Raw genomic sequence first — 14,031 nt, forward strand, 5'->3', positions numbered from 1 at the left:
TAAGCTCCACATTTTACAGGGTGGCACAGTGGTTAGCACTGCTGCCTCACAGCACCAGAGACCCGGGTTCAGTTCCTGACTCAGGTGACTGACTGTGTGGAGTTTGCACATTCTCCCTGTGTCTGCGTGGGTTTCCTCCGGGTGCTCCGGTTTCCTCCCACAGTCCAAAGATGTGCGGGTCAGGTGAATTGGCCAAGCTAAGTTGCCCGTAGTGTTAGGTAAGGGGTAAATGTAGGGGTCTGGGTGGGTTGCGCTTCGGCGGGTCGGTGTGGACTTGTTGGGCCAAAGGGCCTGTTTCCACACTGTAAGTAATCTACTCTAAATAAATATGCCCATCCCTTTCAGTTTTCTTCCACATCTTATGCATCCTAAATCTTGCCTAATCGCATCATAATTCCCTTTCCCCCAGCAATAACTCTTTAGGTCTTTCCTAGCTAGGTTGTAACTCTCAATCACCCTAACCGAGCCATCACGTCTCATCCCAACACAAACCTTCTTCTTACATAAAAGCAAATTACTGCGGATGCTGGAATCTGAAACCAAAAGAGAAAATGCTGGAAAATCTCAGCAGGTCAGGCAGCATCTGTAAGGAGAGAAACGAGCTGACGTTTCGAGTCTAACTGACCCTTTGTCAAACCTTCTTCTTCTTCTTGACAAGAGATTCAACTTGACCCTCACTCGACCACTTGCTTCCTGCCTGACAGGTACATGCTTATCAAGGACACGCAGTAGCTGGTCCTTGAATAAGCTCCACATTTCAGTTGTGCCCATCCCCTGCAGTTTCCTTCCCTATCCTATGCATCCTAAGTCTTGCCTAATTGCATTGTAATTTGCCTTTCCCTGAACTATAACTCTTGCCCATCAGTATATGAGCTGAAAATGTGTTGCTGGTTAAAGCGCAGCAGGTCAGGCAGCATCCAAGGAACAGGAAATTCGACGTTTCATGCCCGAAACGTCGAATTTCCTGTTCCTTGGATGCTGCCTGACCTGCTGCGCTTTAACCAGCAACACATTTTCAGCTCTGATCTCCAGCATCTGCAGACCTCACTTTTTACCCATCAGTATATACCTGTCCCTTTCCATCGCTAAAGTAAACATAACTGAATTGTGGTCACTATCACCAAAGTGCTCACCTACCTCCAATCTAACACCTGGCCTGGTTCATTACCCAGTACCAAATCCAATGTGGCCTCGCCTCTTGTTGGCCTGTCTACATACAGTTGACACTGTGGCACTGGAAAAGCACAGCAGGTCGGGCAGCATTTGAGGAGCAGGAGAGTCAATGTTTTGGGCAAAAGCTCTCTATCAGGAATGAAGCTGTGAGCCAAGAGGATGGTGAGATAAATGGGAGGGGTGTGGGCGGGGTGGGGGAAGGTTGGTGATAGTGCAATAGGTGGATGGAGGTGGGGATAATAGTGATAGACACACACAGATGACAAGCAACATGAATTCGACTGGGACAACACTACTATTATAGGACAAGCCAAACAGAGAACAGCCAGGGAATTCCGAGAGGCATGGCACTCATCCACAGATTCTATCAACAAACACATCGACCTGGACCCAATATACCGGCCACTGCAGCGGACAGCTGGAACTGACAACCGGGAGCGGCAGAGACAAACCACTATAAATGCCGGAGGAAACATCACAGAAGCGCTTCACAGGAGGCTCCCAAGCACTGAGGATGTCACCTAGACAGGGGACGAAATGTTTGCAACACAAACTCCCAGCTCGGCGAACAGAACCACAACAACGAGCACCCGAGCTACAAATCTTCTCACAAACTTTGAATAGTGCTAGATCGGGGGGAGGTGGAGTGGATTGATGGGAAGGAAGATAGACAGATACAACAGGTCATGAGGGCAGTGCCGAATTGGAAGGTTGGATCTGGGATAAGGTGGGGGCAGGGAAATGAGGAAATTGGTGAAATCCACATTGATGCCATGGGGTTAGAGGATCCTGAGACAGAAGATGAGGCCTTCTTCCTCCAGGCATTGGGTAGTGGGAGTGGCCCAGGACCTGCATGTCCTCGGTGGAGAGGGAGGGGGAGTTGAAGTGTTCAGCCACGGGGTGGTGGGGTTGGTTAGTGCGGGTGTCCTGGAGGTGTTCTTTGAAGCGCTCTGCGAGTAGGCGTCCTGTCTCCCCAATGTAAAGGAGACCGCATCGGGCAAAGGGATACAGTAAATGACATGTATGGAAGTGCAGGTGAAATTTTGATGGATGTGGAAGGCTCCTTTGGGGCCTTGGACAGAGGTAAGTGGGGGTCAACTGTTTGTTCCAGCTCCAAGTTTCCACTCTGGCTCCCTGAATTTCTGCCTTATATCCCCATCTCTCTTCCTACCTACATCGTTGGAGAACTCACATTTTATGACCAGAAGATGTCAAAACTGCTTTAGAACCAAAGAGTGCTATAACATTGAAAACAAGGGGGTCAATTTGCACATGATATGCTCCCACAAACAGCAATAGGATAATAACTAGAGGGGTGGCATTGTGGTTTAGTGGTTAGCACTGCTGCCCAGTGCAAGGGACCTGGGTTCAATTCCTGCCTTGGGCAACTGTTTGTGTGGAGTTTGCATGCTCTCCCTGTGTCCGTGTGGGTTTCCTCCCACAATCCAAAGATGTGCAGATTAGGTGAACTGGTCATGCTCTGTTCCTGATGAAGGGCTTTTGCCCGAAACCTCGATTTTCCTGTCCTCAGACGCTGCCTGAACTTTTCCAGCACCACTATAATCTAGAATCATGCTAAATTACCCATAGCTTTCAGTGGTGTGTAGGTTAGGTGAGGAGGAAATGTAGAGTAATAGGGGATCAGGTCTGGGTGGTTACTCTTCAGAGGTTCAGTGCAGATAAGCTGGGCCGAAGGGCCTGTTTCCACACTGTGGGAATTCTAGTTCATTTTGGAGAGTGTTTCAGTGTTTGTTGAGAACTGAAATTGGTCTTTGACTAATGCCAAGGATCTTTTATATCCACCTGAGAGCTCGAGGGCAGAATCTCAGGTTTCATTTGAAAGATGACACTTCAGGCAGTGCAGCAGCCCCCCAGCCCTGCCCTCTGACCAATGTGAGGGTGCAGCTGAGAGGGCTGCTCCCTCCATGATCCAGGCCAGGAATGCATGCACCAGCACTGGGCATTGCAACCCTCCGAGCGTCCAGCTTCCAGCTCAATACCTCCGCCTAGAGCCACGGCGGCTGCAGCACCGCGGAGAGACTGCACGGCGTCACCGCAATGCAGCGGCTTCCAATGCAGCGCGTGCTGCCTCCCACCGGGTCCGCTATTGGTTGGAGGGTCTGTCAATCAGCGGCTTGTTCCGGTGGTTCCTAGCAACCGCCATGGAGACGAAAGACGCCGGAAGAGTCTGAGAGACAACAAAGGAGGAGCAGCCCGGAGCCAGTATGAATGTAAGTGACTCCCCCCACCCCCCCATCCCCCCATCCCCCCATCCCCATCCACACCCCCATCCTCATCCTCATCCTCATCCCCATCCCCATCCCCAACCCCCCCATCCCCATCCCCCCATCCCCATCCCCATCCTCTTCCACCCCCATCCCCATCCACTCCCCATCCCCATCCCCATCGCCCCCATCCCCATCCCCATCCCCATCCCCCCCATCCCCCCATCCCCATCCCCATCGCCCCCATCCCCATCCACACCCCCATCCTCATCCTCATCCTCATCCTCATCCCCATCCCCATCCCCATCCCCAACCCCCCCATCCCCATCCCCATCCCCATCCCCCCATCCCCATCCCCATCCCCCCATCCCCATCCCCCATCCCCATCCCCCATCCCCATCCCCCCATCCCCATCCCCATCCTCTTCCACCCCCCATCCCCATCCCCATCCACTCCCCATCCCCATCCCCATCGCCCCCATCCCCATCCCCATCCCCCCCATCCCCCCATCCCCATCCCCATCCCCATCGCCCCCATCCCCATCCCCATCCCCCCCATCCCCCCATCCCCATCCCCATCCCCATCGCCCCCATCCCCATCCCCATCCACACACCCCATCCACACACCCCATCCCCATCCCCCATCCCCATCCCCATCCCCATCCCTCCCATCCCCCCATCCCCACCCCCCATCCCCCCATCCCCCCATCCCCATCCCCATCCCCATCCCCCCATCCCCATCCCCATCGCCCCCATCCCCATCCCCAACCCCCCCATCCCCCCATCCCCATCCACACCCCCCATCCCCATCCCCCCATCCCCATCCCCCCATCCCCATCCCCATCCACCCCCCATCCCCATCCCTCCCATCCCCATCCCCCCATCCCCCCCCAATCCCCATCCCTCCCATCCCCATCCCCCCCATTCCCCCCACACACACACACCCCCCCCCCCCCCCCCATCCCCATCCCCTCGGGGGATTTGTATAACCTGCAGGGAAATGGAGATTGAAGAAAATAAACACATCGTGTGTGGGGTGTAAACAGATTTGAGGGCATCGGGGTGGTGCTGGAAAGGCACAGCAGGTCAGGCAGCATATGAGGAGCAGGAGAGCCAACGTTTCAGGAATAAACCTTTTATCTCAGCCCTAATGATGGGCTTATACCCGAAATAAGGTAGAGGTAAAAACAATGACTGCAGATGCTGGAAACCAGATTCTGGATCAGTGGTGCTGGAAGAGCACAGCAGTTCAGGCAGCATCCGAGGAGCAGTAAAATCGACTTTTCAGGCATAGCCCCTTTATCTCAGTCCTGATGATGGGCTTGTGCCCGAAATGTCAGTTTTCCTGCTCCTAGAATGCTGCCTGACCTGCTAGGCTTTTCCAGCATCACACTCTCGACGCTGACTCTCCAGCATCTCCGCTCCTCACTTTCTCCAGGTGTAAGGGAATGTCTTATTTTAAGATTTAAAAAAAATAAAAACCTATTCTGCTCAATGGCCAGAGGCTTCTGTCTCCCTCCTGGTCCAAGATGTAACTGATTCCTCAACTTGATACCGGTTTTACAGCATCACACAGGCCAACTCGATGTGTTTGATGGTGTGGAGGCTGACTCAGTAAAAGACTGTCGTTTTCATAAAGGAAGAAAGCGCACAGTTTGAGGGAGAAGGGAACCAGGAGGAGATGCTCATTTGATGAACTGGTGCAGACACGATGGGCCGAGTGGCCTCCTTCCGTGCTGCAATAATTCTGTAATGGTGTGATATTCATTGGAGTGTGTGAACGGGCTGCAGTCTCAGCAACTTTGAGTGCACCTAAGACCTAAAGAACTGCGGCTGCTGTAGAACAGAAACAAAAATAAAAATTGCTGGAAAAGCTCAGCAGGTCTGACAACAGCTGCGGAGAGAAATCAGAGTTAACATTTCGGGTCCAGTGACCTTTCCTCTGAACGGAGGGTTATTTGACCTGAAGCTTTTATTTCTTAATTTCTCTCCACAGACCCTGCCACCCTGAGATGGGGGAGTCCAGAACTAGAGGGCATAGGTTTAGGGTGAGAGGGGAAAAGTTTAAAAGGGACCTAAGGGGCAAGCAGAGGGTGGTACGTGTATGGAATGAGCTGCCAGAGGAAGTGGTGGAGGCTGGTACAATTACAATATTTAAAAGGCATCTGGATGGGTTTGTGAGTAGGAAGGGTTTAGAGGGATATGGGCCAAATGTTGGCAAATGGGACTAGATTAGTTTAGGATATCTGGTCGGCATTGACGAGTTGGACCAAGGGGTATGTTTCCATGCTGTACATCTCTGTGATTTTATGACCAGTTGCTGTTTTCCAGAAATTTCTGCTGAGTGCATCTAAACTGATGACCTAACCCACAGCAGGATCCAGTTTCATTTTTTTTTGATTCCTTGGTTCTTTGACCAATTTGAGGCAAAATTGAAATCCCTCCATGGCGTCTCCCTCTCCCTATCTCTGTAATCTTCTCCAGCCTCACAACTGTTTGAGATTTCTGTGCTCCTCAAATGTAGCGTTTTTGACCTTTCTGATTTCAATCACTTTCTTAGTGGCAGCCATACTTTCAGTATCCAGGCCCTAGACACTGGAACCCATTCCTAGCATCTCTTATATGGCACATGACGTAGGCTTTGCTTTACAAAATATCAGTGAAGTGCCGCAGGATGTTCACTGTTGCAATGGAGCATTGTTAACAAGGGTTACATGGGAAAAGCAGGCAAGTGAGGTTGAGGATTGTTGGGAGAAAGTGAGGATTGCAGATACTGGAGATCAGAGTCAAAAAATGTAGAACTGGAAAAGCACAGCAGGGCCAGACAGCATCCGAGGAGCAAGAGAGTCAACATTTTGGGCATAAGCTCTTCATCAGGAATGTCTGCCCCACATTGGGGATTATTGGATCAGCCATGATCTCACTGAATGGCAAAGCAGAGTCGATGGGGCGAGTGGCCTTCTTCTCCAATGTGTTACGGTCTAATATATTTGCTGTAGGACTTTTAATATATTGCCGCATCATGAGGCATTTTGAACAAAACTTAGGAGAAAAAAAATCAGGTATCAAAGGGACCGCAGAGGATTTGAGGAAATCCGCACTGACACAGGGAGAATGTGCAAACCCCACACAGACAGTCACCTGAAGCTGGAATCAAACCCAGGTCCCTGGTGCTGTGAAGCAGCAGTGCTAACCGCTGAGCCACCCCGGTGGGAGTGAGGTGCTTTCTTGAACCTCAGCAGTCCATGCACTGTGGGGTGACGCACAATGCCCTGAGAGGGAATGCTCATGTACATTGTTATTCTTGATGACTGTGTTTGTGGGTTTGGAAGGTGCCGTCTAAGGATCTTTGGTACATTTCTGCAGTCCATCTTGCAGATAGTAAACGCTTCCAGCATGTGACCCTTCCAGCTCAGTGAGCAAACCTACAACCAGAACCTCAACCTGAGCTACAAATCTTCTCAAAACTCGCTAATACGCTGCTACTACTGAGCTGCATAAATTCACCAAACATCCTTGGACAGCACCTTCCAAACCCACAAGTACAGTCATCTAAATGTAGCTCACCACCACCTGTTCAGATATTACCTGCTCAGTGATCCCCAGTTTGAGTGAATTTAGTCCTAAAGCCTTTGTCCCAAAGGCAAAACAGGAGCTGGCCCAATACTTATAAACTTCAATTTCAGTCTGTTACAAATAGAAATGCTTCCCATTGTTACAATAGAGAAGTAGAATTCAAACTGAAGAGAAGAAGCAAATTGCTGGAGAAACTCAACAACATCTGCGGAGAATAACCAAAGTCAATATTACATGTATTTCTTCAGAGCAGTTTGATTTTAAAGAAACGGTTGGATCTGACAGAATAGAGTTAAAGCTTCATTAGTTCAAAGTACAGACTAATCGAATAGAAAAGTGTATACAGTTCATTGGTGATGCAGGTCATCTGTTGAGTAGTTTATCCAAAGCATTTTACTGAGATTATGAGCATTTTTTAAGTCTACAGTGTTGTTTCTGACTTGTAGCATGTTAATTTCTACAGCTTCCTAACAAGGAGAGTGACATGGCAGTATCTAGACCCGTCACACCTACTGATTTGAAACCAACAACCAAGGTGAAAGACAGAGTTCGGTCCAAAACACGCTTAAAGTCAGCAAAAAGAGTCAAATCTGGAAGTGAGTTTTTTTTTAAACTCTTGAATGAGATGTAAACACCACTGGCAAGGCCAATATTTTTTGTCCATTCTTAGTATCCCCTTAACTGAGCAACCATTTCAGGGGACTGTGTGGAATGCACCACTTTGCTGTAGGTGTGGAGTCACATGTAAGTCAGGCCAGGTAAGGACAGCAGATTTCTTTCACTGTCAGCTATTCGTGAACCAAATGGGTATTAGCAACATCCCGGCAATATCACGGTCACAATCACAGATTTTCACTTGATATTCACTGATGCCACACATGGAGGACTATAGATTAAGGATGTAGAAGTGAGGCTGCAGTTACATAAAATCCTGGTTAGACCTGTCTGGAATACAGTGAACAGGGTACACGACAGGAAACTTGGGGAACTTTGAGTTTTGCGACAAAACCTTTAAGTTTTGCGACCCTGAGCAGAATGGGGCTTGAGTATCAGCGCAGCCTCCTAAGTCTGTCGTGAAACAGCAAAACAAAGTCAGACCAGAGATAGCTGATACATCTGCTGATGACTGACTGATTGCCAAGTCAAATTCCTAGTTGCTTGCTCTTAGTCGAGTGTCAATTATTCCCAGCAGAGGCCGGGAGGTCAGTATGTATACATGCGGGAGAAACAAAACCTCCATTCTGCAATAAAAACCAGAACTGTGGATGCTGGGATTCAGAAATGCTGTAGATCTCCAGTTCTCAAATTGACCTTATTTTTGCAATTTCACACAAAGGGGATTGAGCCAAATAATTACACCCAGGTTTGAAATGTGAATTTCAGATAAAACAGCATTTTATATTGCTTCCTACCTATACCAGTGAACTTAGAGAAAATGTTGAAACATAGAAAATAGGAGCAGGAGGAGGCCATTCAGCCCATCAAGCCTGTTCGGAGCTTTTGTATGATCACAACAGATCTTTTGTTCTCACTCCATGACATGTTTAGCCTCTAGAAATCTGATTATTTCTTTCCTCACTCTTTTCTTCATCCACTTTCTGTCTATACCTATTGATTGTTTCCTTTCACTGTTTCAAGTTCCCCTTGCAATCTACTTTGGTTTCAGTTTCTCCAAAATGCTCTTATTCTCACATTTACAGCTAGATGGCAGTGTCCACCAGCAAGCCAAGTCTCTTATTAATTCAGGTTTTATGCAAATATGTGCCTTGTCTGATATAAGCAAACCTCTTCCTGGAGATTATGTGGACATGGGCATCAGTTTGCATTCGTTGTCCAGCTCCAAATACCCTTCAGAAGGTGCTGAGGTCCACATCCTGTGGGAAAAACAAAACAAGATCCCAAAGGCACTTAAAATAACTTAAACTGTTCAACAGAGCGAGGAAAGACAAGAATTATGGAAAACATAGCAAACGATGTGCACACAGCACACTCCTTTAAATTAGCTGTCAGTACACCCCAAAAAAAATGCTTATTGTGGCGTCAGTTTGTGGATCATCAGAGAGTCGTGGAGTCCTACAGCACAGGCTTTGGCCCAAACTGGTCCATGCTGACCAAAATGTCCATTCACGCTAACCCCATTTCCCTGCACTTGGTCCATATCCTTCCAATCCTTTCCTATCCACGTGTTTGTCCAAATGCCTTTGAAATGTTGTTAATGTACCCGCCTCAACCACTTCCACTGGCAGCTCATTCCATATGCGTACCACCCTCTGTGTAAAACAGCTGCCCCTCGGATTCCCTTTTATTCTTTCCCCTCTAACCTTAAACTGATGCCCCTCTAGTCCTCAATTCCCCAACCCTGGGAAAAAGACAGTGCATTCGCCCTATCCATGCCTCTCATGATCTTATACACCTCTATAAGGGCCCTCCTCAGTCTCCGACACTCTAAAGAAAAATGTCCTAGCCTGTCCATCCTCTCCCTATGACTCAGACTCTTTACTCCTGGCAACAGCCTTGTAAATTTCTTCTGCACTCTTTCCAGTTCAATAACATCCTTCCTACAGCAAGGTGACCAAAATTGAACACAATACTCCAAGTGCGGCCTCACCAACATCCTGTACAACTGCAACATAACTTCCCAACTTCTATACTCAGTGCCCTGACTGATGAAGGTCAGTGTGCCAAAAGCCTTCTTCACTGTCCTGTCTACCTGCGACTCCACTTCTAGAGAACCATGCACCTGAACTCCAGATCCCTCTGTTCCACTACACTCCTTAAGGCCCTACCATTCACCATGAAACTCCTACCTCGATTTGACTTTTCAGAATGCAAGACCTCACACTTATCTATATTAAACTTCATTTACCATTTCTCAGCCCACTTCCCCAACTGATCAAGGTCCTCACTGTCCACGATCCCTCCTATTTTAGTGTCATCAGCAAACTTACTAATCATGCCTTGTACATTTTCATCCAAATCATTCATATCAATAACAAACAGTAATGCGCCCAGCACCATCCCCTGAGGCACCCCACTAGTCACAGGCCTCCAGTCTGACAAGCATCCTTCCACTAATACCCTCTGCTTCCTACCATCAAGCTAATTGTGGAACCATTTTGCCAGCTCTCCCTGGATTCCATGTGATCTAACATTCCAGAGCAGTCTACCATGTGGAACCTTATTAAAGGCCTTACTGAAATCCATAAAGGCTACATCTACCGCCCTGCCATTGTCAACCTTTCTGGTCACTTTATCTGAGAACTCTAACAAATTTATGATTCACACACACAAAGCCATGCTGACTGCTCCCAATCAAACCATGTCTTTCCAAATGCATGCATATCTTATCTCTCAGAATCTTCTCAAGTAACTTACCAACCACAGATGTAAACTTACTGGTCTGTAGATCCCAGGTTTTTTTTTTTGCAGCCCTTCCTGAATAAAGGCACAACATTCATTACCCTCCAGTCTTCCGGGAACTCATTCATGGCTAATGATGATGCAAACATATCAGGTTCAAGGAAGGAAAGGAGGTGGTCCCTGTTCCCACTTACTTCCTGTTCTACAGGTACTTCCCACATTGACCGTGATCATGGCAGAGTGCACGATAGGACTACATCTCTCTGCATAGTCCCCTCCTTCCTGCTGGATTTGAAAGCTACAGAATTGAATCCTCTTTCCAATCGCATTTGAGGCTATTTCATGACAATGCTATGGCTGTAAGAGGTGCCTTTTGGCCTTTTTTACACTGGCCTACACTGAGCCAATAAAGTAAGCAGCTTATCAAGCCTTGGGTTTTTTTTTAAGTTGGAACAATAGAAGCAGCCTGAACGGGTGGGGTCAAACTCCCACAGAACCAGGAATTTTAGTTCTAGTGTTTCAGTCAGTTGCTGGGATCGTGAAGTTGGGTTTGGAAGCTGCAATACATCCCTCCCGACTACCCTCTCTCTCTCAGAGCTTTCTCTTAATGTTTTTCGTCCTGGACTGGAGAATTGCCTGTGAGACGATCTGTTTTACTGAATTTACCTTTGCCAAGGATTGTGTTTATGAGATGTTGCTGCATTGAAACAATTATTGTTTAGTAATTAAATAATCTATTATTCTTTTAAGCTTTCCAATAGTGTTGTTATTCCAATTTCTCCTTTCTTTTATTGAATTTTAACTATAGCCTATGAATAAAATTTGTTTTACTTCAAGCCATGTAGTTTGACCAATTGAAATGCATCCAGAAAGCAACACCTGGTACTTGTCTTTAAAATAAGAAAACATGATGGTCTAGGCTATCTTCTTCTTATAGCTTGAGGGGGTTTGGTCTAGTCTATAACCATTTAAAATGGATCATCTTGTGTGAATTGATCCAAAGCAACAGGGTTTTGCTTTGTAACCTGTTATAAAACAGAGTAACAAGTTGACCTGCTTTTCATAGTGAGACTCTGTGCTAATACTTAGACTTACAGTGTGGAAACAGGCCCTTCGGCCCAACAAGTCCACACCGACCCGTCGAAGCGCAACCCACCCATACCCCTACATTTACCCCTTACCTAACACTACGGGCAATTTAGCTTGGCCAATTCACCTGACCCGCACATCTTTGGACTGTGGGAGGAAACCGGAGCACCCGGAGGAAACCCACGCAGACACGGGGAGAACGTGCAAACTCCACACAGTCAGTCGCCTGAGTCGGGAATTGAACCCGGGTCTACAGGCGCTGTGAGGCAGCAGTGCTAACCACTGTGCCACCGTGCCGCCCACTAATATGATTGCTTTGAAATCAAAATGTATTTCAATTGGAAACCTATGACTTGACTCTAAAGTAAATGAGATTAAATCCTGTTTGCAGTCTTCAATGAGGATGTTATTCCTCTTGTTCTGACCTCGAGGACTCAAGAAATTTTCCAGTGTGTGATCGACCAGGATGTGACTGAGGATCATCCTTACAAGCTTATTAAAAAGGAAGATATTATTAACGACATGAAATCAAGAGGAGGCATCTCCGATTTCTACCCGTTCAAAAATCTGATCCTGGTTGGTATTATATTTAATTAAAGAATGATTAGGCCACAGGGAAGGTACATCTATAGTTCTTCAATGTCTCTCTCTCTCTCTCTCTCTCTCTCTCTCTCTCAGCATGACATTCAGGACCGAAGATGACTTGTTTCCATTCCAATTTGTTAAGAGATGGATAATGGGACAGATCATAGTTTAAAAATAAGATAGGGATGAGGAAATTTTCTGTTAGTAGTTTAGAATATCCCTTATCGTCATTTGTACTCCAGTAGGGGGGTACAATGAAATGTTTTTACAATGGCTACCTTTAATGACACCAGCCTAGGTACAGGTACCTTGGTACAAACCTTCGATTCAAAAGAGTAACAAAAAGAAAAGTAGTAGCATTTTTCATAGCATCTAAAAAAAAAGTTTAGAAATAAGATAGTAATAACTGAGTTGAAGGATTAACACTACAGTCTGGTGAAGAATGTCAGATCAATATTACGTAGCAGCAACTCAGTGAGCAACCAGCCTGCACCAGGACCCAGTCCAACAACAGTCCCACTCCACCCTACACCCACAGCCCTCTCTGCACCAGCACTCAGCTGCACCATGGTAAGTTGGACTGCTCCAGGACTCCCTTCTCCTCTCTCTGCTCTAGGACTCCCTTCCCCTCCCTCTGTCCCGGGACTTGGGATTCCCCCTCTCCCTGCTCCAGGACTCCCTTCCCCTCTCCCTGCTCCGGGACTCGGGATTCCCTCTTTCCCTGCTCCGGGACTTGGGATTCCCTCTCTCCCTGCTCTGGGACTCGGGATTTCCCCTCGCTCTGCTCCAGGACTCAGGATTCCTCCTCTCCCTGCTCCAGGACTCGGGATTCCTCCTCTCCCATCTCCAGGACTCGGGATTCCCTGTCTCCCTGCTCTGGGACTCGGGATTCCTCCTCTCCCTGCTCCGGGACTTGGGCTTCCCTCTCTCCCTGCTCTGGGACTTGGGATTCCCTCTCTCTCTGCTCCGGGACTCGGGATTCCTCCTCTCCCTGCTCCGGGACTCGGGATTCCCCCTCGCTCTGCTCTGGGACTCGGGATTCCCCCTTTCTCTGCTCTGGGACTCGAGATTCCCTCTCTCCCTGCTCCGGGAATCGGGATTCCTCTTCAGTCTGCTCTGGGACTCGGGATTCCTCCTCACACTGCTCCGGGACTCCGGTTTCCCCCTTTCCCGGCTCTGGGGCTCGGGATTCCCCTTCACTCGGCTCTGGGACTCGGGATTCCTCCTCTCCCTATTGTGGGACTCGGGATTCCCTCTCTCCCTGCTCTGGGACTCGGGATTCCTCCTCACTCTGCTCCAGGACTTGGGATTCCCCCTCTCCCATCTCCGGGACTTGGGATTCCCTCTCTCCCTGCTCCGAGACTCGGGATTCCCCCTCGCTCTGCTCTGGGACTCCGGTTTCCCCCTCACTCTGCTCCAGGACTCGGGATTCCCCCTCTCCCTGCTCTGGGACTCGGGATTCCCTCACTCCGCTCCAGGACTCGGGATTCCCCCTCTCCCTGCTCTGGGACTCGGGATTCCCTCACTCTGCTCCAGGACTCGGGATTCCCCCTCTCCCTGCTCTGGGACTCGGGATTCCCTCTCTCCCTGCTCCGAGACTCGGGATTCCCCCTCTCCCTGCTCCGGGACTCGGGATTCCCCCTCTCGCTGCTCCGGGACTCGGGATTCCCCCTCTCCCTGCTCCGGGACTCGGGATTCCCTCTCTCCCTGCTCCGAGACTCGGGATTCCCCCTCTCCCTGCTCTGGGACTCGGGATTTCCTCTCTCCCTGCTCCGAGACTCGGGATTCCCCCTCTCCCTGCTCCGGGACTCGGGATTCCCCCTCTCGCTGCTCCGGGACTCGGGATTCCCCCTCTCCCTGCTCCGGGACTCGGGATTCCCCCTCTCCCTGCTCTGGGACTCGGGATTTCCTCTCTCCCTGCTCCGAGACTCGGGATTCCCCCTCTCCCTGCTCCGGGACTCGGGATTCCCCCTCTCCCTGCTCTGGGACTCGGGATTTCCTCTCTCCCTGCTCCGAGACTCGGG

The 14,031-nt window shown here is 49.0% G+C and overlaps 1 protein-coding gene across 1 annotated transcript in view; it reads left to right on the forward strand.

Moving 5' to 3' along the window:
* Window positions 1-3,118: 3,118 nt before the first annotated feature.
* Window positions 3,119-14,031, forward strand: part of dnai3 (dynein axonemal intermediate chain 3) — a 117,066-nt gene continuing 106,153 nt past the window's right edge. The window contains exons 1-2 of the mRNA XM_060829623.1: window positions 3,119-3,404; window positions 11,814-11,998. Coding sequence (XP_060685606.1) covers window positions 3,119-3,404; window positions 11,814-11,998 — 471 coding nt within the window. The remainder of the gene's footprint in view (window positions 3,405-11,813; window positions 11,999-14,031) is intronic.

This window comes from Hemiscyllium ocellatum, chromosome 9 (genome assembly GCF_020745735.1).
Source record: "Hemiscyllium ocellatum isolate sHemOce1 chromosome 9, sHemOce1.pat.X.cur, whole genome shotgun sequence".
In the NCBI taxonomy this organism is placed as follows: domain Eukaryota; kingdom Metazoa; phylum Chordata; class Chondrichthyes; order Orectolobiformes; family Hemiscylliidae; genus Hemiscyllium; species Hemiscyllium ocellatum.